Genomic DNA, 24,091 nt, shown 5'->3' with positions numbered 1-24,091 from the left:
ACTTCAATGAGTTCAATTTTCGATAGATGAGAGATAGTGACCCTCACGCCAATGTCGCATTTTCATCTGCGCGAATATAAGCGCGGAGAAAAACGATTTCCACATGTGTATCTACAGAAATTTGAACTTGCTGAAATTGCACCGGTATAATGCCTGATGTAATCGGGATTCGCTGTGGTTGTAAAATTGAACATACATGTATGACATATATACATAGACACGCAGCAACAGACAAACGTATACAACATAAGACACAGGCAGGGTTCCTACGATATATTCTACCTGTTGTGATAAGTATCTAAACGAATAATTTTATTAAACAGAACGGTAGAGCTATGAAAATATCGCCTCTCTTACATTATATATTACCTATCTATAGACGTCAATTAAGGAGAAGGTTCGCCATACCGTGTTTTATACGGATATTTGTGATCCGGAATCTCTTATTGTATAGCCGACCGTTTCGTAACCGCTAAATAATGATCGTTGAACCATACAATACACGTCGTTCAAATTTCCTCTACTTAAAATCTGTATCGAGCTGATCTACATTGACGATCATCGAGCTTGGTGTGAGGTAATGGGCAAACGTTCCTAGACTCAACGATATTCGGCGAGATCGACAAACGATCGAATAAAAATGCGAATACGTTTAAATTGCACTTTTTTTATTATGACGCCCATAAAGAGATAGCAACGGAACAATGGAACGCGCATCGGCGGTGTTCACATAAAAATATTAAAAATATCCGAACTCCGCGCGGGATTAAAATTAATTGTTGTGTGGCTTCACAAGATGCCTCCCTATAAACAAATTGACACAGAAATAAAACATAGTATTCCGCTTTCAAAATAAAATCAATGAATGGATTCTTTGATGAAATCACCATTCGAACAGATCGAGAAGCACAGTTGATAAAATCTATTAATTCACATTTATATCACCGTCTGTACTGTCTCATAGAGATGAAATGAAGGATAAAATTCATGGAGTGCAAAAGATGCTTATTTTGTTCTATTTTACAAGTTTCTAAATTTCTTACGGATGTGTGGAACGTCAAAAGAATGATACAACGTTATGAATTCTCTGAAAATAGCAAGTTAAAGATATCCATATCTTCTCTATGAAATCCTAGAATTTATAAACGGAGATGCACGTTCGTGCATCTAAACATTTTTCACAAAAAAGCAACAATCATTAATTCACTGCCAATTTGCGAAAAGCTTTTTCTTTGAGCAATAAACCAGTAAACTGTAAGTAATATTAACGAGACGGTACTTAGAAGAAAAACTTAAATCAAGTCATGCATGAATCATTTCTTACGGATCCGATAAATTGCGCTTCGAAAGATCTTAACTTTAAAATCATCAGCTGGAAATAGAACGATAAAAAATAAAACTGTCAGCGAAACTTCAACACATCTCAGGGAAAAAAGTACTCATATTTCTAGTCAATATTTTTACACTGAGAGAAAACTAAATAGTTTTAGCAACTATAAATTTGGCAACTTTTGCAATTGAAGTACCTGTAACTAGTTTTACAAAGTAATAGAAACTAAAGTAGTGCTGAATGTCATAAAAATATAGTCACGGTAACAAATTGTATGCACTATTAATTGGTAGTGAAATAGTGACTCAACTACATTGAGTAGTTACTTGAACTTCATGCAAATAGATATAACAATTACATTTTTCTAGTGTAGACAAAAATTTTTAAAGGGTCGCTCAGTACGAGTAGTACGCGGCTTTGTCACCAGAGGGATGTAGCGGAGTTCAGTTTCTTCTAAGAAGGAAATCAGCTTACAATAAAAGACGCAGCGTTGGTTTCAAACTTGGAAGACAAAAATAAATAAGAAATGCATACACAAATTTGTAACTATGTATTATAAAGCTTTAATAACAACAATAAGTAAATTAAGTGAACTAAGAAAATATAGTAATATTAACCATTTATAAATTGATTATATGGTTAATGTATTATATTTTCTTAGTTCACTTAATCTAGTATTCTTATTAGAATTTAATAATATATATATAGTTGAGGCGCTATTTCACTACAAATTTATAGTTACTGATACGACTTTTTTCTCTGAGTGTAGATATTTATTGAACATTCGTTGCAATGCGTTTCGCTTAGGTAGGTAAGTATATAAATATTCTTTGTTTCTTAGGCAAAATTTGTCTACATAATGTATTTAAAAATTTATATATCAGAATATTTAAAAAATGCAAGAGAGTATTTATCAAACGTTTTATAATGCGGCCTGTCGCTGCGTAATCAAAAACACGTAAATTAATTACTTACTTGTAACTTTTCGCATCGCTCACGTACTCGTGAAGTGCGTTACACATGAGCAACTTGCGCATAAGTATTTACGCAAGTCGTTCCTTTGTTCTAAAACGATAAAGTTAGCAGCGTAATCACGAGGGACAATGCACCTACACAGCAGTTGGCACAGACGACGTACCCTGAGTAACGTAAGTACATGCACTTCAATCAATGCGTTCTCACGTCATCGCACTTTCGTCTCTTTTCTAATCCCTGATCTCTCTACATCTGCCTTTTTATCCATAAATTCTCTCTTTCTCCTTCCCTATTTTTTATTTTTATTTCTCGCCTACTGTTAGTATCCACTCGATATCCATGCTTTTGTCGTCATTCTCGTCGCAATTCTGATCTTGTTTCGCGGCATCCGCAGCGCATCTTCATGGATCGAACGAAATCGTTGATATCGAGATGAAACTGTTTAGCGTCTTTATCCGTTTCTCCACGGTTGTTTTCTACGCGACGTATACTCTCTATGATCGAACTTGCGTTGTACAATCATCTATATCGGATACGGATATACGGGAAATGACAGATATCTCTTGAATATTGAATGTCTGAATATATTGCGGGACATTTCGGTACTCAATAGATATTCGAGATGTGATCACTGGATATCTGTGTTGCATCCGTAAGAATGAATTTGTGGGTACATATGGAAAATAATAAATTCTGATAAAATAAAATAAAGACTTATTAGACATTTATATCTATATATTTTTTAATTTCCTCTTTGTGATTAAGATTTGTATGTATTTAACAATAGTACCTTTTTAATTACACGTATAGAAAACTATCTTTACAAGCTATTGCTTTTATAAATAATTTATATATATATAAAGAATTTTATAATAAAAACTTACAATAATATATCGACAAGATTGTAAAAGCGATATACTAAGTCATTCAAGCAGATTTTTAAAGTTTTTACGTCGTATAAGCTTGATCCATTTCCAAGATTGCATCACACCTAATGGCTTCGTGAAGTCGACTATACACAAAAATATATTTCGATAGATATATCGCAGATATATTGGAGACCATCCGCAAACATTTTCGCAAGACTTTTGTTGTTCATAAACGGAGAGCAAAAAACTATCTGTGTATAACGCATCGTATTGTACAAAAAACAAAAAGAAAAAGCAACCGTCTCGTTACGGAAAAATATCAAAATTGCACACAGATAGAGAATATATGTATAAAATTCAAATATATCGATTATTATCTAATGTTCCAAACTGTTGAATACTGATTACGAGACTAATAGAGAAGCTTCTGTATATTTTCAACATTATCTTTCATTAATATCGATAAGCAGCATGATTATTTTTCTCGAATAAATTAAACAAGTCTAAATTTTAAATTATAACATGACATTTTATAATAATTAATAATAATTTCCGCATGAAAATAATATTAGAAAATAATAGGATACGAATCTAAAGGTAGTAATATTATACTGGATCATTATTACTATCATTATTAATCCATTTATGGAAAACAGAAGAAACTTTATTAAAAACGAATATTTAACAATCGATATGTTACATATTAATCAAACGGGATAGAAGCAAGCAAAAAATTCAACATGCTAAAACTCGAAATGCTATTGGTTGGAAAAATACTTACAGTAATATATTATCGCTTACTCATTAAAAAGGATTTTATCGTATAATTTGAGGTGCGTGAGGAACATGCTCCGGTTTCGTAATTTCTTTAAAGCTTATTATCTAAAGCTGCATTTTGATGCATGACGTGTGTGCACCGATTAGCTTGTCCCTCGTCATATTACTTCTCTTTTGAAAACAGATTTTCCGGTTTTTAAAAGCAGATATCGAAATCGTGTTTGTCGAGGATCGAAAGTTCACCGGCTCATTGTCGCCGACAATCCGGAGTCGAGTTGCAGTCCTCTCGCGTCACCATGCCTCCCTCCCCCCCTTTTTCCTACCGTATCGTGTCCCAGAGTAATTTAACACGTAAGGGGATGACAACGGACTCGAAACCCGCGTCCTTTTAAGGGCCCGTAAGTGACGATCGTGTTACAGCACTGAATTCACAAAATTTGTTAGGACCGAGTTTTTCTTGTATTTTTATATCGATTATAATGACTAATAGTATTGTCGAAAGTTTTCAATTTTTTCGAAGACACTAAGAAAATTACAAAACGATTATCGTCATAAATTAATTGAATAAGATATATTAAAGACTCATTAGTTTTGCAATTAATATTAAAACAAATCGGGGATGGGGAGATTCTCAAGTATAAACAGTCAGATTAAAATTTAACAAAGAAGATAGGAATAAAACTTCATTACAATCTGTTCCGAGGGAATTAATTTTCAGAAAATCTCTATCAATCCTGAGTATTAGATATACTTTTATTATTTTAATATTATTATTATTTTCTTTAATATTTTACGATATACATCTTCAGTCAAGTCATTAAATCGGTGATAAATAATTACGTGTCTCTCTTTAAATCACCGATATTATAATCTTGCAGTATTGCGTCATCCCCGAGATGTCATCTTTTCTGCGTGACCCCAATTACTTCAATGAGATATGAACTGATAAGGAATTAATTGTCGCATCTACCGCGGAAGGTCGTTTAATTTGCTCGCAATCGGCGATCGGCTAATCGAGTTAATTACCGCGAGCAAGAATAACACAGCGATGACTTTGCAACAGCTGTAGCGTTACGAAATAACATAAATGATCGTCGCAGATGACGTCTTTTTCTCTTTCGAAACGGGGAGGTAAGCGCACGGTCAATTTATTGTGGCCGCCCATTATCGCCGCCACGATCGTTCCGTGACCGTAAAGAGAACTCATGGTCAGATAATTACTCTAATGGAATAATTTTTTGGAAAAATCTATCGTCGATGCCACGAGTGCGCACGATACGGCAACAACAAAGGCCACACCCCGAAGAACCGCGGCGTCCGCGATCCGAGGCTTGTTAACTGCACGTACACGATTTCCTAATAAAAGAGAACAATTAACGTAGAAATGAACGAAATGTATCAAACTCGATTATCATCGTGTTACTATAAATTGTCAGAAAACACAGTTTTTAAATTATAAATGATCCCTGTGAAACGTTTCGTTCGTCAATCAATCTTTATCTTTTATGACTATAATCATTAGCTTCTTTTAAGATAAAGAGAAATATGTTACTTCTGAGAAATTATGTTGCGACAATTTTAAGTCTTTTTATAGACGATGATGAAATTCTTTTCAATATATATGTATGTGTCGAATCCCTAAAATAATATTTTAACATAGACACAATAACACAAAAATTATTCTGATAAGATATTTGACAAAAATTTGTGCATTTTTTGAAATTACAGTTATTGAGATTTGAGTTGTAATATTTCTACAGATTTTAGAATTTATTGCAATAACTTTTTTACTGACATTTTTATGTATATATACATAGTAACAGAGGAAAACCAATGTCAGAATACGTTTTGCACCCCAATGGGACTCTGAGGGTTAGATTAATATTTATGATGCTCCGTAAAATGTATTCATGTTGAAAAGAAAACTTTTGTCCCATGTATCCCTAATCGCCCCTCGCAATCTTGTGTTTTACTTTTTCACGGCAGTTCTTTATGTCAAATGTAATATTTTGAGATCATATGCTTCTAGAAGGTCAATATCTCTTCAGAAACAAAAAAAAATCTTCTATTCTTCGTACAAAATCAAATTATGTTCTAAATGTCCATGAAAATACGTTATTGCGAATAAAATCAGAATATCAAAAATGTAACAATTCGAAAATAACTATTATATATCCGTACATCGATATCTTCGCGATGCTCCACTTTCTGGCGTTTCGAATTGAACATGCACGGTTCTTAGCATTCGCATTCGATCGAGACAGTTTTTTAAAACGACGATAGAACTCGTCTCGGGGTACGAGGCCTGACACGGCGACAAAGAGGGCAAAAGAAAAGGAGGAAGGAAGCGGGACGGAGAAAGAGAGAGAGCAAGAAAGGAGGAAGGAGAAAAGAGGGAGAAAGAGAGAGTCAATGGGTATAAGCACTAAGCACGTAACTATAAAAGGAGCCGGGGGTTGCGAATCGTCGCTAGATTAAAAAGAGGCTCCCTTTTTCGCTTGCTCTTTTATGCCGATGCGCGCCGCGCCCCACACGCCCCACACGCATCGCGTACGGCCTCCTCCTCCTTCTCTTCGTCATCGTCTGTAACGTTAACGTTACACGCGCGCTTGCATGTGGGCACTACACGCACATTCGCACATTCACGCGCATCCGATATCTCGCGACCGTCCGTCCGCTGGAAAAGCAATTCGATCTAGCGGCGCAAATACGATGGGTACAGCCATCCTCTCTCCCTCCTCCCCCCCTCTCTCTCTCGCGCTCGCTCGCTCGCTCTCTCTCTCGCTCCTTTTTATCTCGTCAGACGCTCAAGCGTCGAATTTCCTGATGCTGAATTCGACTTCGCGATATATGCCCACTCTCGCGTTTATCGGAAATGCGAATTGCGGCGAGCGCAAGCGTGACGTTTGTCAAAGATACCGGCAGCTACCTTGAATGCGACTTGATTAAGTCATAAAATAGTTGAAAGAAAATTTTCCTTTGAGATATCGCTCCACTTGATATCAATTAATAATTTATCTGTCTATTTACTTGATGCATCTTGCACATTTTTAAATAGCGAAATTCCTTTCAATTAGTAGATCTCCGAAATAAATAACTTCTTTTAAACTTGACTATTTTGTATAATTTTATGTTTTAAAAAAGTTGTATAAATGAAAGAATGATGCTTATTAAAATTTCATTTCAATTAAATATTCAATTAAATATTTTAATTAAATATTCAAATACATAAATAGGTATATAACAATAATGTTAAGTATATAAATGAAATAATTATTTTTCGGAGATATTTAATTCGCGCGAAACAACTGCGTGTGTAACCATTCTAAATTAATTTAAAGTTTAACGTGCTCGTTAGCATAAGTAACTATATTTTTTGTACGCGCATGCAAATTATATTTAAACATAATATGTAGTCCTGCATCATAGTCTGAATACTTAGAGAAACAATAATGATTAGAGTTAGTGTCTAACGTTGTAACACGCATATAATGCCTGCAAACACACAATGCATGTCTATCCGCTTCTAATGCATACGCAAGGCTCATATTACAATTAAGTACTACGGCTGATCGTATTACCATTCGGATAATATACAAGGGCATAAGGATAAATATGAATACTCAGGTATACTAAGCAGCAATCAGCTGTTCAGATAAGTAATAAGGACTAGTGTCGGAATTGGCATTGTTAATTAACAATCTTCTTTTAAAGACTGTTAATGCTCGGTACGTAAACTTACCACTTCTTTTTGTTAATTAATAGCTATTTTTAGAAATTCTTGTCAAGCAATTTTAAAGTGCATTTAATAACTAAATATGCAAAAACTGTAATTTATTTCTTTTGGTTGCAGCGCTTATGCATGTCTGCAGCTTTTGTTTCAAGTTCTCATCTTTGAACTGTCCAGTTCGCCAGGCTACTTCGAGCCGATACGAATTATAATCGTTCGATTCTCACTCGATCTCATCGTCTTTATCCCGAAAACGAGAGATAAAGGAAGAAAGATAAGCAAGTGAAAGAAAGAGAGAGGAAGAGCGCTTGTACACGCGCGGATACAGGGGGCCCATCGGTAAATGGATGGATGAATCTGGGCGAAAAAGGGTGCCTTTGAGCTGCCGAGTCCGTTGCTGCCAGATTAATTAACGAAGCACTCGCCCGGGGGCCGGAGGAGGATCAGCAGCAACTCCGTTATCAGGGTGGAAAGCTAATAGACAGATACTCCTGCCTACTTATCTATCAGTCCACCTCTCGATCAACCACCTTTCCATCGAACGGCGAATGCCGCTACCATTCGCGTCAATCGTTAACTAATCGCTCGTACTATTACTATCATCAGTATATCACTTCGATCGGTGCTTTTTCTATCATATTCTCTCTCTCTCTCTCTCTCTCTTTCGTTTTTTGCTATAAAAATTTAATAAAGACAACAATATTTAATTTTTTCCCTATCATATAAAAAAATAATTATTTGCTTACTACACTCAGAGAAAAAAGTCGTATCAGTAACTATAAATTTGTAGTGAAATAGCGCCTCAACTATATACATATTATTAAATTCTAATAAGAATACTAGATTAAGTGAACTAAGAAAATATAGTACATTAACCATATAAACAATTTATAAATGGTTAATATTACTATATTTCCTTAGTTCACTTAATTTACTTATTGTTGTTATTAAAGCTTTATAATACATAGTTACAAATTTGTGTATGCATTTCTTATTTATTTTTGTCTTCCAAGTTTGAAACCAACGCTGCACCTTTTATTGTAAGCGAGTGGTTTCCTTCTTAGAGAGGAGAAACTGAACTCCGCTATGACCCTCTGATGACAAAGCCGCGTACTACTCGTACTGAGCGACCCTTTAAAAATTTTTGTCTAAACTAGAAAAATGTAATTGTTACATCTATTTGCATGAAGTCCAAGTAACTACTCAATGTAGTTGAGTCATTACTTCACTACCAATTAATAGTGCATACAATTTGTTACCGTGACTATATTTTTATAATATTCAGCACTACTTTAGTTTCTATTACTTTGTAAAACTAGTTATAGGTACTTCAATTGCAAAAGTTGCCAAATTTATAGTTGCTGGAACTATTTTGTTTTCTCTCAGTGTATATAAGCTTCCTTTCTCATTAATACTTCAACAACGTTTTTAATCATTCTCCTACGTCAATGATCATCACGTACATTTATTTTCAAATCTAAATATCCCGATGATGGAGTGCGATAGGATCCCGAAACGCTCAGAAAGAGTTGAAATGTAATCGTTGCGTCGAGATCGTCGGCCGATTGTTTTTCGCGTTACACACAGATCTTCTAAAGATTTCGAAGCGTCCATCTAAGTAATTACTGCAGCTTAGGAGCGTCGTCAGGGTTGGGGTCAGCAATGGTGATTAAACGTGAGATAAAATACAACCGTACTGCTTCCACCGCGCACATGCGATATGCGGTTCTTTCTTTCGTGCTAAACCGAGTCTCTTAATTGAAGTAGCAGCCTTTTGAATATTCCTAACGACGTGCTACATGAAACGTTATAGCGTAGCGATCCCTGCGCGATGATCCCCGAGCACGCATCAAGATCCTTGATATCTGGTTCAACATTTCACTATTTACTCCTCTTTTTCACGTATTGTTTTAAAATTTTCTTTGAAACTGCTTCTTTATTATCTCTCGTATCAGGTATTGTGAATTTATATAAATTGCATTTGTGTAAAATTACATGCACACACTGTTAAATCCTCTACAGTATCAATTTTAATCTAATTTAAGTTACTACTGCTCCTATTCAATATATCGTTATTTTACACATTTACACTAAAATGACTATGTAGTGTCAAATTTATCCATTGTTTTAGTATAAAATAATGATATATTGAGTAGGAGCAGTGACGACTTAAATTAAATTAAAATTAACACTGTAGATTTAACAGAGCATGATATAGCTTTACGAAATATGGGAAAAAAAGATTACGTATATGGCGAGAACAAAAGAGAGCGAAGGGAACTGCAGAGGATGGTCTGCGTAATATTTCCATAGCATTGAAATTAATTCATGAAAAGAGACTGACGTATATACGCAAATGCGCGGCCTTTCTCCGCGCTAATAGACTCGTCTGCTCTCTTGCGCTTTCACTTTCTAAAGCACAACGTTGACCCTGGCGTTCTGGGGATAATCGACTGAAAATAACCCCAAGAGACGAGCACCGGGGACCCCCTGGGTCCCTGATAGACTCGTTCTTCAATACAGTCTGGTGCATCTGTTCCTTTTGAAGAGGACGAATGACTTCGACAATTAGAGGAGCAGCAGCAGAAATCCTGTCGAAAGACTACATGCGCCGCTCGACCTGCGTCTTATTTCTCGCTTAGAATGATTAGGATCGTCAAGATTACGTGGACGTCTAATATATCTGCAAGGATGTATTTAAAGATATAATAGAGGCTGCAGATTAATCCTGAGGAATCCGAGTAAATTTAAGCATGTGGCGCGAACAAATAAAAGAAGATCTAATAAAGTGAATACGATTGAACAATACTTTATTAAAGAATTTAAAAATTATTATCAACTCTATTTTTAAACGAAAAAAAATTAATCATCCGTTTAAAGTGGAAAAAAACATTAATTTTTTCAGAATTATAATGAAAGTTAATGAACGAAACGTATATAGACAATATTGCAAATACAAAAGACTATCTCGTTAAAGAACGTTATACTTTTTAAAAACGTCTTATTAAAACGTTATACTTTTTAATTTTAATTAAATTTTTAATTAAAAATTATGAAATGAAAAACGATGAAATGTTCGACAATATCACAAAGATTATATTTGATCCCCGCCATTGTAGCGGTCGAGGATTAACGTTAGTGCACAGTCAGACATAATTGGTCTGCTCATAGAATTTCCTACAATTAAAGTATTTGCATAACGCGATGGCGTGTCGGAAATATCTTTTCATCAAACTGATGAGCAACCAGCGGTGCCGTGTATTATATATATACGAGGTGATATATTGTCGGGGACGGACACGCTAAGGGGTTTGTTCGTTTAATACTCATCCCCCCCCTTAACTATTCAATACCACGTAGCGAGAGTGTAACTGTTTGTTTGTATTCAAATCAAGGGTCGGCAAATGCTTTTTTTCTTATCTTTTCAAATCGCCTCAATGGCAAGCCTTAAATGAGCGGAGTACAAAAGAAAGAATAAGTAAAAATTTTTGTCCTTTTACAAAATATATTATCATAGTTTGCGCAAATGTTTCCACATTTCTAATTTTCTTCTAGAGTGAATTATGAAAATAAATATTATTTAAGCATGACAAGCACATAGAACAATCAGAACAACGCGAGGTGCTCTGGAGAAAAAAAACGGGCGTTTTTATCGCTAAGCATTACAAGCAAGGATTGTTCGACTAAAAGATTTCAGTACCAAATCGGAAAGCCCCCAGCTTTAAATTCGACCTGACTGACGACAGGCAGCGTCGTGATTACCAGAGCACAGCCCGCGTGATCGGTGCGATTCGCGGTTGAACGAGAGTGCTAAACGACACCAATAAGGAAATATTGGAAGTAATAGCAATACGCAGGGAGGCAGAACCGTGGCTCTCGATGGACTGGCGCGGGCGAGAGAAGGGGCGGCTTCCGCGCGCAATTACGGATTTTGAGTGACAGATGCTCGCCCAGTCGGCAGTCGGAAGATTAAAACAAGTAATCAAAGTCCCGGTAGCCACCCCGGGATGGATATGGATGGATGCACGCCTCCGGCCCCCTGTTCCCTTCCCGCGCTCCACCCTTCTGTCACCCTTCCGTGCGTTCCCCTCTGAGAGAGATCCCGCTACCCGTTCTTCCTCCCTTTTCGTCGTGTCTCCTCGCCTCGAACTCTTGTACCCCGTACGAGTTCCGCGCGCGCTCCTCCTTTACTCATCTTACTCCCTCCTGGAAGTAGCAAACCACCAAGGGTAAGCCCCGCTACTATAATATCCACCTATAGCCGTCATCAAGGCGCGCCCTGAATGCTCCTTTAAGAAAATGTTCCTTTCGCGAGCAGTCGCGTAGGAAGGTTATTAGGCGTCTTCAAGAGGCAGAGAAGCGAGAGAGGCGGAGAATTTGGGATGAGTTATATTCAAACGACGCAGGTTCTCTATCATGCTTAAAATGCTAAAGACATGCCCAACGTGTCGGCAATACGGATTCTTTCGAGGTAAAAGAAATCGACGGAAACGATATAATATTATTAGTATAATAACATTAGCGTAAACATGCGTAAGTCTGAATTGAGAGCATAAGTGGACTTTATTTTTTTTTACAACTCATATAACATGCATGTTGCGTAAGATATCTAAAATTAGATATCTCTTATACAACATAAATGTTATCTGGAAAGTTTAATAATTTTATTGCGAGAGAGGCCTTCTTAGGAGCAAACCAATTGGATCTAGTAATAGGATTAACAATCATCGCGGGATAATAATTTTTAATCAAAATAAAAATTTGTGTAGTGCTTACTAAGAACATTTAAAGTACTGTCGTCAGCACAATTAGAACCCGAAACCTTACTGTTACGCGCTCAATTGTCCCACAATGGAAGGACCATAAACCGAGGGCGATGGACAAGAAATCCCTCGATTAGACTCAGCAATACAATGCCGATATAATCTGACCACTTAATCGACAAAATATAATAGTGAATTGAACGATTACGTTTGCAATCTTGTACCGCGACTACTGGAATACAAAGCGAGTTATTTCAGTGAAATAATATTGCTTATGATTTGAAATATGCTTTTGAAATAAATACTAATAAAATCATAAAGAAATATGTGCTTCACAAATCAATTGTTTTCTACAACGCAAATTACACAATACAAAAAGACATGTAGAGAATATAAAATTACATTCATTTTTACTCTTTAGGTTTTAACATTTCTGTTAAAATTTAATTGCCTACATGAGAATATTCTCCAAAAATAATACAGACAAATATGAATATAAGAAGTCTCATTCTTCCCGATACACTCTTCTTACTATTTTATATTTTGATAACAAGGCCGCACTGCTGCGACATACGACTTGTTGACACACGGCGGTGCCGTGAGACGCGAATGTGATTAGTCTTGAGATTTTCATGCGCGCTTTTTTTTGTAGGGAGGAACGAAGGATGAGCCGTTTATCTCAGGCGTCGCTTTTCGGTTTTTCTCCCTCTTACGATCTCCCGGCGTTCTCGCGACGCATTCTAGGCTCATCGCTTTCCCAAGAACCACGGCTTTCATCTCATCTCATCTTTCCCCCCCCCTCTCTCTCTTTGGTTACTTTATCCTCCTTTCTCGGAGGCGTTTCCCGAGACTCCGTGATGCTCCGACGCAGGTATATTCTCTCTCTTCGCGAAATAATAAGCTCACTCTACTAAATTTATTATGAGCAGCTTTTAGAAGCAGCCTCCGCCAACAACGCGCGCCAGCTTACCTATCTACTGATATTGTAACGGCTTTTAATTCCGTCAGCTGCCTTACGTTGCACGCATTCTAATTATCTTAAGGTATCCACAGTCCGCACACACATCTATTAATGTGTATATATACATACACACACATATATATATAATATATTATATATGTATTCATACATCCTCTTCCTCTCTCCTTCTCTCATGTTTTCAAATAATTTTAGCAGCCAACGCTAATTACTCATATACTGCGTTATCACATTTTTGAATTAAATGATTGTTAAATGACTATTTACTGAATGCATTTAATATTTTATACTTTTATTAAAGAAAAATTAAAACATATATATAAAATATATAAAATAAGAAAAGATGTTTTTTGACCTATCTACTCATATTTAATTAAAACATAAATATTTTCTAATAATTTTAAATTACACATTCGTATACTTCTATAAATAAAAAAAGTTGCTAATGTATGTCAATCTGTATAAAGATTATAATATCGGTTTTCTGAGCATAAATATATATATTTATGTCCCGTATATTTATTAACTGTGATGAGAAATGAGAAAAAAATTCGAGACGCAAAACATTCCATGTCATCCAATTTTCCAGAAAAAATCAGATTAACCAACAACCTTTTTTCGCTTTGTATTAAATTTATCTATATCGGTCAAGTACGCAGGCATGTACTCACACATTTATCTTATTATCCACTCTTAAGATTTTATATAAAATCACACAAATAAGTATAGTATATTAATGTACATGTGAAAGAGGCATATAAATGACATTATATTATAAAATTAATCTTATTGTAATAGAATTATATTTTATTAAGTTATTATCTATTAACTATATTATATTACATAATAATTCTATTATGTTATATATATCCCCTGAACAAAACCCCTAAATGCATGCTTAATTAACTGATTCAAAATATTGTTTGCTATCTTTTGGATTTGGTTTAATGGTTTTGGCATCTGGCTGCCAATTTGCAGGACATACTTCACCATGCTTCTCAACAAACTGGAAAGCTTTGATCAATCTCAACGTCTCTTCGACGCTTCTGCCAACTGGAAGATCATTGATGCAAAACTGTCGAAGAACTCCCTCCTTGTCTATGATGAAAAGACCTCTGAGAGCAATTCCTGAATCTTGCAACAAAACGTTATATTTGGTTGATATGGTCTTATTGAAATCACTCAAAAGAGGATAGCCTAAATCTCCTCCAAGGCCACCTTGCTTCCTTGGAGTATTAATCCATGCCAAGTGACTAAAGTGCGAATCTGTAGACACTCCGATCACTTGTGTATTCAAGGCTTTAAATTCTGAGACCTTTTCGCTAAATGCAATTATCTCCGTCGGACAAACAAACGTACTGCAAATAAAATATAAAAATTAAATATTATACTCGACTTACATTAGATATGATAATCGGGATAAAATTACATACAAATCTAACGGGTAGAAAAACAAAACAACGTATTTCCCTTTGTAGTCGCTCAATTTAATTTCCTTGAAGTCACCTTTAACTACCGCAGTACCAGAGAATTCCGGAGCAGGTTTCTGGATTTGCGGCCCATCGCTGAATAATTTTGAACTCACTGTTAAATTACGGACACCTTTTGCCAACAATGTGTTGTCAGTTCTCACCAGCGAACTAGTTGCAGTGGCAATCTACAAACATAAAGATTGAATAAACGGATTGAAGCATGGTGGAAGAAACCCATCATGGATTGAAGAAACAATAATAGTACTTTTGTTTGTATCGATACGTTAATGCAGTGCAGAATTAACCACACACTTGCATGCAATGAGTCGGCAAAATGTTAGAGCTTAATCGAAACGTATGACAGGAGTTCCGTAGCACTTACCAGCGTTCCACTTTGTGCGCGCAGCGAAGCAAGTAATCGAAACATTGTGAGAACAGATACACCCTAAATTCGCTGTACAGTTGTTCGTAAAACTCGCAGAATCGTAGAACCGTAAACTAAACGCAAGAAGTTTCGTCAATCCTCAGCGACACGCGAATATCGCAACCGGTAGAACCGAAATAAAAAGGTTATGAAACACTTCTTAAAGCCGGAATCAGACTATGCATTGAAGATTGAGATTGAAGATTGAAAGATTGAAATTTGACCAATCAAAACAAAGAGAAGCTAAAATCCCTTTGGCCGGAATCAGACTAGGCATTGAAGATTGAGATCGAAGATTGAAGATTGAAATTTGACCAATGAGGGCAAAGGAATTTTAGCTCCTATTGTTTCGATTGGTCAAATTTCAATCTTTCAATCTTCAATCTCAATCTTCAATGCCTAATCTGATTCCGGTCTCACGTGTTCATTTGACCGCACGACACTCGCGTAGTGCACACTCAGTGCACGAGATATTTTGACGGTGCTGGTTTAGTGCACTGGATATATATATGTATATATCTGTGCATCGTTTTGTCACAGTATAAAATGATATACAGTAGAACAGGCAAATCTGTAATTTATAGCATGCAAATGTGTACAATTATTGATAAGAGTACGTACATTTTTTTTTTATGTATAATATATATATTAAATATTATAATATATATATAAAAATTTAAAGTTATGAACATAAGATGTCGAGATTATTTTTCTGCGTTCTTCCTGCAGTCTAGTCAAGTCCTTACAATCTTACAACTCGAAATGGCACTTTAGCTTTAGCACTGAAAATTTTGGCGTGTTCTTTTGAACTTGCACTATTCAGTGCAACCCATGGAACTCGTGAACACCAGTGTTGGTGTGAACTGAGTGCGCACTAACTTTTTCCCAATCGAAAACGCTAAAGATAGCCAGTGTATTGTGCGCATGTATGCAGTTTTGAGGGTTTCTATAGAGTTCCTCTCTAGCATATGAATATATGTTGTGTAACTTAATATAAATTCTATGAATTTAATTTAAATCATATGCAAAATATAATAGGAAATTTATTAATAATAAATATTTACAATATTATAATCTCGTAAAAATAATAATAAAATCTTTTAATTTTATAAACGTAAAATTACGAAATTAAAAAAGCAAGAGTCGGCAGCTCTTATTAAAATATTGTTCCTTGTATCCATTTGAAAAATTATTGAAAATTAAATTTTTTAAATTATCATTTTTATACGTGCAAAATGTTTAAAAAGTATAATACAACTAATGAATATAATCAATAGCAAATTGCAAAAAAATATGTCCATAAGCAACACACACAAAACAGAAATGTAATCATGTTTATTCAAATAACAATATTATAGAAGTCTTATATTCATTCTTATTAAAATATATATATGTATAAATTCATATCTGTGTATATGATATATAGATTTTTAATAGTAGTATTATAAACAAACATTTGACTATTCACATTGTATATTATTTCTATCAAATAATATGTATTATAAATTATATATATTTCTTATATACATATATATATATGTATATATATATATAAATGTATGTTAAAAGAATAAGCAGATACTCCAGAAGCACACTTGGATGAATTTTCATTTAACTGAAGCCTAAATATGAAAATTATCAAGACTTATAACTTATATAGTTGATGTGAGAAAGCGATAAAGTTATAGAGGGATAAAAATTCAACAATTTAAAGTCGATAATTCAACGATTCTTATCAGATTTTATATGAATTGAATTATTGTTTAATTTAGTAACGTCTTTGTCAATTTACTAAGGAGACGTATGATCACAATGTTTGTTATTCTCTAATAACCACAAAACGATATTTCATATACATATAAATTCTATATTATAGCGATTTGAACAAATTCTTTCAATTGGAAGCCGTGGCGGTCGCGTTTGGTGCAGGAGTGGATGTTGATGTAGATTCCTCCGTCACGATACGTCGATTTTTCTTTATCCTCTTCCATTCGCCATTCGTGTAATTCATTTGGAAATGAGTTTCAACCAACATCGGAACAGTTGTTCCGTCAGACTGTGTTACTTCTTCTACATTCTCCGAAAGCATCACTGTGACTATATTGCCCAATTTCGGACAAGGATTATCTACAAGCGAAATAATTGATAATATTATTAATTGTAATTTACAAAAGAGAAAAAATACATGTGAGAGATAGACATACCCCTCGAACCAGCCATAAAACCTAAAATAAGAGCTTTTTCTGGACGCGTTACTTTATTTGCAGTTCTAAACATTTCTTGTGCTTCTAACATTTGTTCTCGCTGTAATCCGATAACAATAAGCAGTGAGTATCCAATATTTACATATAATTAAATGCATGCAATTAAATCATTAACCTTACCGTAAGAGATAGGCCTTTTCTTGGATTAGTTGCCGCATTAGTCGTGGTAGTCTGTATACGAATTTGCGTAACTGTCTGAGCTGGTCTGACAGTTTGTACAGCAATTGGCGTGCTTTCCACAGGTGTTATCACCGTTGGTGCAGTCACTGCTAATACAGTAGTGGGTGTTGTAGTGGTGGTAGTAGTTAACGTAGTAGCTGCGTAATACAAAATGCTTAATCAAAATCTGAACAAAATAACATGATCTTTTTAATAACTGCAACTAGTCTTACGTGTTTGCTGCGTAGTTGTAACTGAAATACTGCTTGGCGTGCTAGGTGCGGTATAGGATTGCGTTGTAACTACTACAGTTGGTGTAACAGGCGTAGCAGGCGGATTTATAGAGGCCAATCCTTGCGCATACTCCGGAGTTGTAGTTTCTACAACCGATGGAGATGCTGAATTCTTTTCTACCACAGCAGTCGATTGTGCTTCCACAGCTTTTTTTTGTTGCTCCTCGAAATCCATCATCTTTTTCCTCTTCTTTGCTACAAATCCCATAGGCTGCTCAGTAATATCCAGTAATTTAATACCACCATCTTTTCGAATTCTGCTGATCGGTGTTCTATTAGACACAGAAGTGTTTGTGAGTGATGGTGACCGAAAACCACTCGTTGGAACTCTGCTTGGAATTCCTTTCAAAGGTGCTAAAAAAAGTATATACAATAGTCTATTGCACAGATAACGCAAAGAAGTAATATACATTTATAAATTTACACATACTTGTATCAGTCATTTTTCTTGGCATTCCTCTGCTTCTTACTGGTACAGTAGGAGCTGTGCTCTTTTTGAGATTACTAGCGGCATCAGTGCTTTTTTGAAGCAATTCAGCTCTTAAGGCTGCACTTTTTGGTTTCCTCTTGAGAGTAAAATGTTTGACTGGCGTAGGTTGCTGACCTACTACTGAAGTCAATGCAGTCTTATTGAGATAATGACACTCTAAGGGAAGCATAGCAGGATCATTCTGTTTCTTCAGAAGTTTCCGTAAATCATTGACTAATTCACCAAAAATTGGTCTATGTTCATCCAGATCAGTGATGTCTGTATTTAAAGAACCAGTCGATGGAAAAGTTTTCATCGCTTCGGATAACATTGATACCCATAATTCACTGTCCACAGCTGCAACCTCAATAATCTCCTCCAGTTCTGCACGCCACTGTCACCAAGTTTAAATAATAAAATTTTAATAAAGTAAAAATTAATACAAAAAAAATTCTAAATCCATTAGTAGGCGAATACCTATTAGAAATATTCACTATTAATTTCACCTTTCTAGAGAGCAAGTATATTTCGGGGAAGCAATACTCAATGAAAGAGTATGAAGATATTAAGATAGAGGAGAACGCTTACCTCTTCAACATTACGTCTGGGTATGTGAAAAAACGACAGGAGTAGCTTGAGCTTAACCTGCGTTTGCAGATCGGGAAAACAATCCTTGATGTTCCGCAACACCTCGGCATTGAGTTGCGAACAAATTGAGCTGCCGGTCCAGCTATCGTTTGATGTACCAAGCTTATTATGCAGCCACAACGATGTATCACTGTCCCTCACATTCGCCATATTGGAGTCGTTTGCTTCCGGCGCGTGCCGTACCTCACTGTAGTGCGCCACATGCGGTGACATGCGGTTCCCGCCATGAAGCAACGAGCGTGCGCGCGCATAGTAGCACATTTCAGGGTATTGATCATGAAACGTTTTTCCTAGGATAAAAAGTGAAAAGTGAAAAATTTCTCCATTAACTTCAATGGTTAAAATTTTCACTTTTCACATTCCATTTTAGGGATAAAGTTTCATGATTGATAAGCCTTGTGTTCACGATGCTAGAAATTGGTCCGAGATCTCGGAAAGAAAAAGAATTAACCAATCACATTTAAACAATTTAGTCACATGATCAATGCGATTGGTCAATTCTTTCTTCATCCGAGATCTCGGACGGATTTCTAGCATCGTGGACACTGGTCTATACCCAGGTAGAATTCCTCTAGTAATGGCGCGGTCCTATGGTGCGGAACGTATGCGCAATGCGGAATTGGCGGAACGTTTGTGATTGGTTTAACCTATTTTACATTCGTTCCACCGACTTTTATCCGCAAATTTTTATTGATACAGTCGAATTACAAGGGAATGCTCGACTGTAATTGGTTGGTTCTTACATTCTAAACAAGTTCGAACCCTCGATGGAAACTAAGGATCCATAATCCAGTCTTATGGCTTCTGCACACTGGACGCGGAAACGCTTAAGGCCATCACGTACAAAAATTTGAGTCGTAATCGTAAGGTCGTAAGTAAATTGACCAATCACAATCAAAATTACAATCTCGCGTTTAAAAACGCTCGACTGTGATTGGCCGATTTGCTTACGGCCTTACGATTACGACTAAAATTTTTGTACGTGTGATGGCCTTTACCGCGCGGCAAAATACGACGCATTAGCCAATAAACTTACAGCTCCTAACATGTTCATTGGTTACCACGTCGCATTTTGCCGCGCGGCAAGCGTTTCCGCGTCCAGTGTGCAAGAGTCATTAAGCTCAAGCAATGGCTATGTTCAGCAGAAAAAGCAGCTTTGCAACTGTTGTAAATTTCTTTAATATGATTGGTCTTGCCCTTAGTTCCTCATTGGATCTAAGTGTATAAACCAATCATATTCAAAAATTTTACAACAGTTGCAAAGCTGCTTTTTCTGCTGAACGCAGCCATTTGGTTGCGTTCAGCAGACTCAACAGTTTTGCAACCATTTTATGATTGTCTGCTGAGATAGGACCATTCTTCTAGATCTAAAAGTATGATCCAATCAGCGCGAAGGAAACTTCCAACAGTTGCAAAACGAATGTTCTGCTGAACGCAGCCATTGTCTTAAGATGCTAATACGGCTCTCTAATTGGTTCATGCACTAGCTTAAGACCATCTCGAATCTTGAGCACCGTCTATGAATTCCACCCTAGGCCCATGATGGTGTCAATCATGATGGAATTAATAAGCACTGCTTTCCATTTGATGACACAAATCGACACAAGCGTCGTTCTATCCTTTTTGGACATTCAGAGAGTGATAAAGATAGAACGATACTTGTGTCGACTTGTGTCGACTGTGTCTCTTAAAAGGAAAGCAGCCAAGGTGAAGCGCTCCAGTAGATGCGCAGTAGGAGAATGAATTTGAGTAACATTTGATTGTTATTCCAATATAACCAGCGCTATTATACGTAAGAAAGTACATATTGGGACACATTTGATTGGTTATTTTTAGTATTGCTACCACCATTATGTGCAATGTTTCAAATAGAGGGAAAAATTATTTAGGGTATTTTTCAAGGGATTTTAAAAATTTTCGGAAAGGATGTGTATAGTCAGGGCCTAAGTCCGGATCTACAATAGGTGTTTTAAGCTTTATGCCGTAAGAAATTGACCAATTACAGTCGAATGCGAGGAGAATAATCGATTGTGATTCATCCATTTCTTATGACTTAAGGCTTACAAATCTATTGTAGATCCGGGCTAAAAGGTTGCAACATTTTTTTTCGATGGTTTTCGGAATGCAGCTTGCTCAACGAGCGATTGGTTCTCATTAATTGATCGACAAATAAGAACCAATTGCTCGGTGAGTAGGCTGCATTCCAAAACCCATTTTAAAAAAGTGTTGCAACCTTTTAAGCCCTGACTGTATATGTATACGTATATGTATGTACGAGGGGTATCCAGAAAATAAGTTCCGTTTTTTTTTTACAAATAAAGTTTTTATTGAAAAAATCTGAAATTTACATGGATAATACTTGACAACTTCTAGTCTTTTTCCACATAATTCCCGTCAATCTCAATACATTTTGTATACCTGGAAACGAGCTTCGAAATCCCTTCCGCATAGAAACTTCCCGCCACTTCTTTAGTCCAGTTGATTACAGCTGTCTGAACTTCCTTGTCGCTCTGGAAGCGTTTTCCTGCCAAGGACTCCTTCAGTTTCGTAAAAAGATGGTAGTCCGATGGTGCTAGATCCGGACTATACGGTGGGTGGGTCAAAACATCCCAACCAAACTGATTCAAAAGTGCAGTTGTTGAAGCAGCGACGTGCGGCCGAGCATTGTCGTGAAGAAGGAACACACCTGCCGACAACATCCCCCTCCTTTTGTTCTGAATGGCCCGACGCAGCTTTTTCAAAGTTTCACAATAGCGCTCCGCATTTATTGTTGCTCCTTGAGGCAAAAAATCAATCAGCAGAATTCCTTTTTGGTCCCAGAAGACAGAAGCCATGATTTTTTTGACGGACTTGACCACTTTGAACTTCTTGGCAGTTGGAGAAGAGGTGTGCTTCCATTGCATTGACTGTCTTTTGTTTTCTGGTGTGTAATGGGCGACCCAGGTCTCGTCTCCAGTGACTATAGATTTAAGGAAGTCATTTCCCTCATCCCTGTAACGGTCCAAAAATTCTTTACCTGCAGTCACTCGTGTGGCCTTGTGTAGAGGAGTCAGTTCTCTGGGAACCCAACGGGCGCAAACCTTGCGAAATTCAAGTTTTTCTGAAACGATCTCATGGATAAGACTTCGGGATACCTTTGGAAAAAGGTTGTGGAGTTCATCTAAAGTTAAACGACGATCACTGCGAATCGCGTTTTCAATTTTTGTCGTCAACTCATCCGTGATTAGTGAGTGTCTGCCTCTCCCACTTTCGTCTTCAAGCGAATGTCTTCCTGCCTTAAATTCTCGGACCCATCTCCGCACCATAGATTCACTCATCACACTCTCTCCATATACAGAAACAAGCTGTTTGTGAATATCAACCGATTTAAAATTTTGAGCAAAAAGAAACTGAATGATGCCGCGCAAAACAACTCGAGAAGGAATCGGAATGGAGGTGGCGGGACGCGAAGTGGAGGACTCCATTTTGATAACCTCTCCTGACCGTGTTTCACGACCTACTGACGCCGAACACCGCTCATTCTATTCGGTAGCTTCCCCTCTTCAATGCTGTGTTGCCAGCTCGCTCGTACATCGACCTTACTAAGCGTAAAATACAAACGGAACTTATTTTCTGGATACCCCTCGTATGTATACGTATATGTATGTGTATATGTGTGCATAAACACATTTGCTAAAACTTTAATTCTTTAATTTAATATTTTATGAAGCCCGATCTACATAAAGCTGGTTCTACATTAGTCGCATCGCAGTGTCACAAGCGCGTCGCAAGCATTGTGATCCAATCAGAGTCGAGCTAGATTGATGTTGATTGGACCGCAACGCTTGCGATGCTGCGATGTGACTAATGTAGAATCAAGGGGTCGATTGTGTATCTCGAAATGAAGTGAAAATTACAAAGGTGAACAAATTCACTAGAATATTCATAATTTAATTGGTCAATAACTAGTGAATTTGTTCACTTTTGGAATTTTTATCTTATTTCAAGATACACAATCGACTCCCAGCTTAAGAGTGATATTTCATTTGTGCGTTTTCGTCGTACGACAAATTTTTCAAGCCTGCTGATTGGCTGCAAGACAGAGAGATCCGAGGACCTCTCTGTTTTGTACACATTTGTCGTACAACAAAACGCACAAATAATATAGCATTTTAAAGCTGGTTCTACATTAATCGCAGCGTCGCAAGCGTTGCGGTCCAATCAGAGTCGAGCTAGCTTGACGTTGATTGGATCGCAACGCTTGCGACGCTGCGATGCGACTAATGTAGAACCAGCTTAAGACGCAGAACATGGGTCGCAAGTCGCAAACTTGTTGCAACAGCTAATCTGAAGCGTCAATTTAAAAATTGAGGACCTGCGATTCATGTTCTGCGTCTTATGTAGATCGGGCTTTATAAAACAATAAATTTATAGAATTGAAATAGTTTTTAACAATTGTGTATGCACACATATACACATAAAAATAGTATTTTTTATATTCGTATTATATTTGTATTTTTAATATTTGTATTATATTTGTATTTGTTTTATATTTTTGATTTTTTATAATATTTTTGATATTTCATATGTTTACTTCATTTTAAGTGCAAAAATTTTTAGGAGATTTCAAGCAACACTAACATATTTATACATATATAGGTAAAAATTTTCGCTTTCACGTTTCTGTTCTAGAGAAAAAGTTACATGATCAATACTTTGAATGTTGATTCTTATCTTAAAACAAGGTGAAAAATTACAAAATGAGCAAATTTACTAGGTGTTAACTATAGTTTTAAAGGATCGGAAAAAAAATCAATTTTTCTAATTTTTCCGCGGATTTTTTCGGTTTTTTTCCTAAGGGTACAAAAATTTATTTTGGAAAAATTCACGCTCGTAAAATCTACCACGTAGATTGCTTCTCGGTTCTTTCCGTAAAGAAAATAATTGCGTATAGGATACA

The 24,091-nt window shown here is 36.3% G+C and overlaps 2 protein-coding genes across 2 annotated transcripts; both read right to left on the bottom strand.

Annotated features, from left to right (window-relative positions):
• Nucleotides 1-14,299: 14,299 nt before the first annotated feature.
• Tpx-3 (thioredoxin peroxidase 3) lies at nucleotides 14,300-15,473 on the bottom strand. Its single transcript, XM_018455339.1, has 3 exons — nucleotides 15,278-15,473; nucleotides 14,857-15,080; nucleotides 14,300-14,781 (listed from the first exon to the last, which is right to left on the bottom strand). The coding sequence occupies exons 1-3, from the start codon at nucleotides 15,320-15,322 to the stop codon at nucleotides 14,322-14,324; spliced, it is 729 nt and encodes a 242-aa protein (XP_018310841.1). The 5' UTR covers nucleotides 15,323-15,473; the 3' UTR covers nucleotides 14,300-14,321.
• A 1,632-nt stretch (nucleotides 15,474-17,105) lies between these two features.
• Nelf-A (Negative elongation factor A) lies at nucleotides 17,106-19,365 on the bottom strand. The gene is made up of 6 exons (XM_018456303.1): nucleotides 19,093-19,365; nucleotides 18,466-18,898; nucleotides 17,976-18,389; nucleotides 17,704-17,900; nucleotides 17,524-17,623; nucleotides 17,106-17,446 (listed from the first exon to the last, which is right to left on the bottom strand). Exons 1-6 carry the CDS (start codon nucleotides 19,363-19,365, stop codon nucleotides 17,214-17,216), a joined length of 1,650 nt encoding a protein of 549 aa, XP_018311805.1. The 3' UTR covers nucleotides 17,106-17,213.
• Between the last annotated feature and the right edge of the window lie 4,726 nt (nucleotides 19,366-24,091).

The sequence above is a fragment of the Mycetomoellerius zeteki genome, unplaced genomic scaffold (genome assembly GCF_001594055.1).
Source record: "Mycetomoellerius zeteki isolate Tzet28-1 unplaced genomic scaffold, Tzet1.0 scaffold113, whole genome shotgun sequence".
NCBI lineage: Eukaryota > Metazoa > Arthropoda > Insecta > Hymenoptera > Formicidae > Mycetomoellerius > Mycetomoellerius zeteki.
This window is presented reverse-complemented; position numbering and strand designations above follow the sequence as displayed.

What these genes read in the sequence shown, in the direction of transcription:
- Tpx-3 (XM_018455339.1), bottom strand. Translation starts at nt 15,322, where the DNA reads ATGTTTCGATTACTTGCTTCGCTGCGCGCACAAAGTGGAACGCTG. An exon ending in GCGCACAAAGTGGAACGCTG is followed by an intron (nt 15,081 to 15,277) that starts GTAAGTGCTACG and finishes TTATGTTTGTAG; the next exon opens with ATTGCCACTGCAACTAGTTC. An exon ending in TTTTTCTACCCGTTAGATTT is followed by an intron (nt 14,782 to 14,856) that starts GTATGTAATTTT and finishes TTTTATTTGCAG; the next exon opens with TACGTTTGTTTGTCCGACGG.
- Nelf-A (XM_018456303.1), bottom strand. Translation starts at nt 19,365, where the DNA reads ATGTCACCGCATGTGGCGCACTACAGTGAGGTACGGCACGCGCCGGAA. An exon ending in AAGAAAAATGACTGATACAA is followed by an intron (nt 18,390 to 18,465) that starts GTATGTGTAAAT and finishes TACTTTTTTTAG; the next exon opens with CACCTTTGAAAGGAATTCCA. An exon ending in TACAACTACGCAGCAAACAC is followed by an intron (nt 17,901 to 17,975) that starts GTAAGACTAGTT and finishes TGTATTACGCAG; the next exon opens with CTACTACGTTAACTACTACC.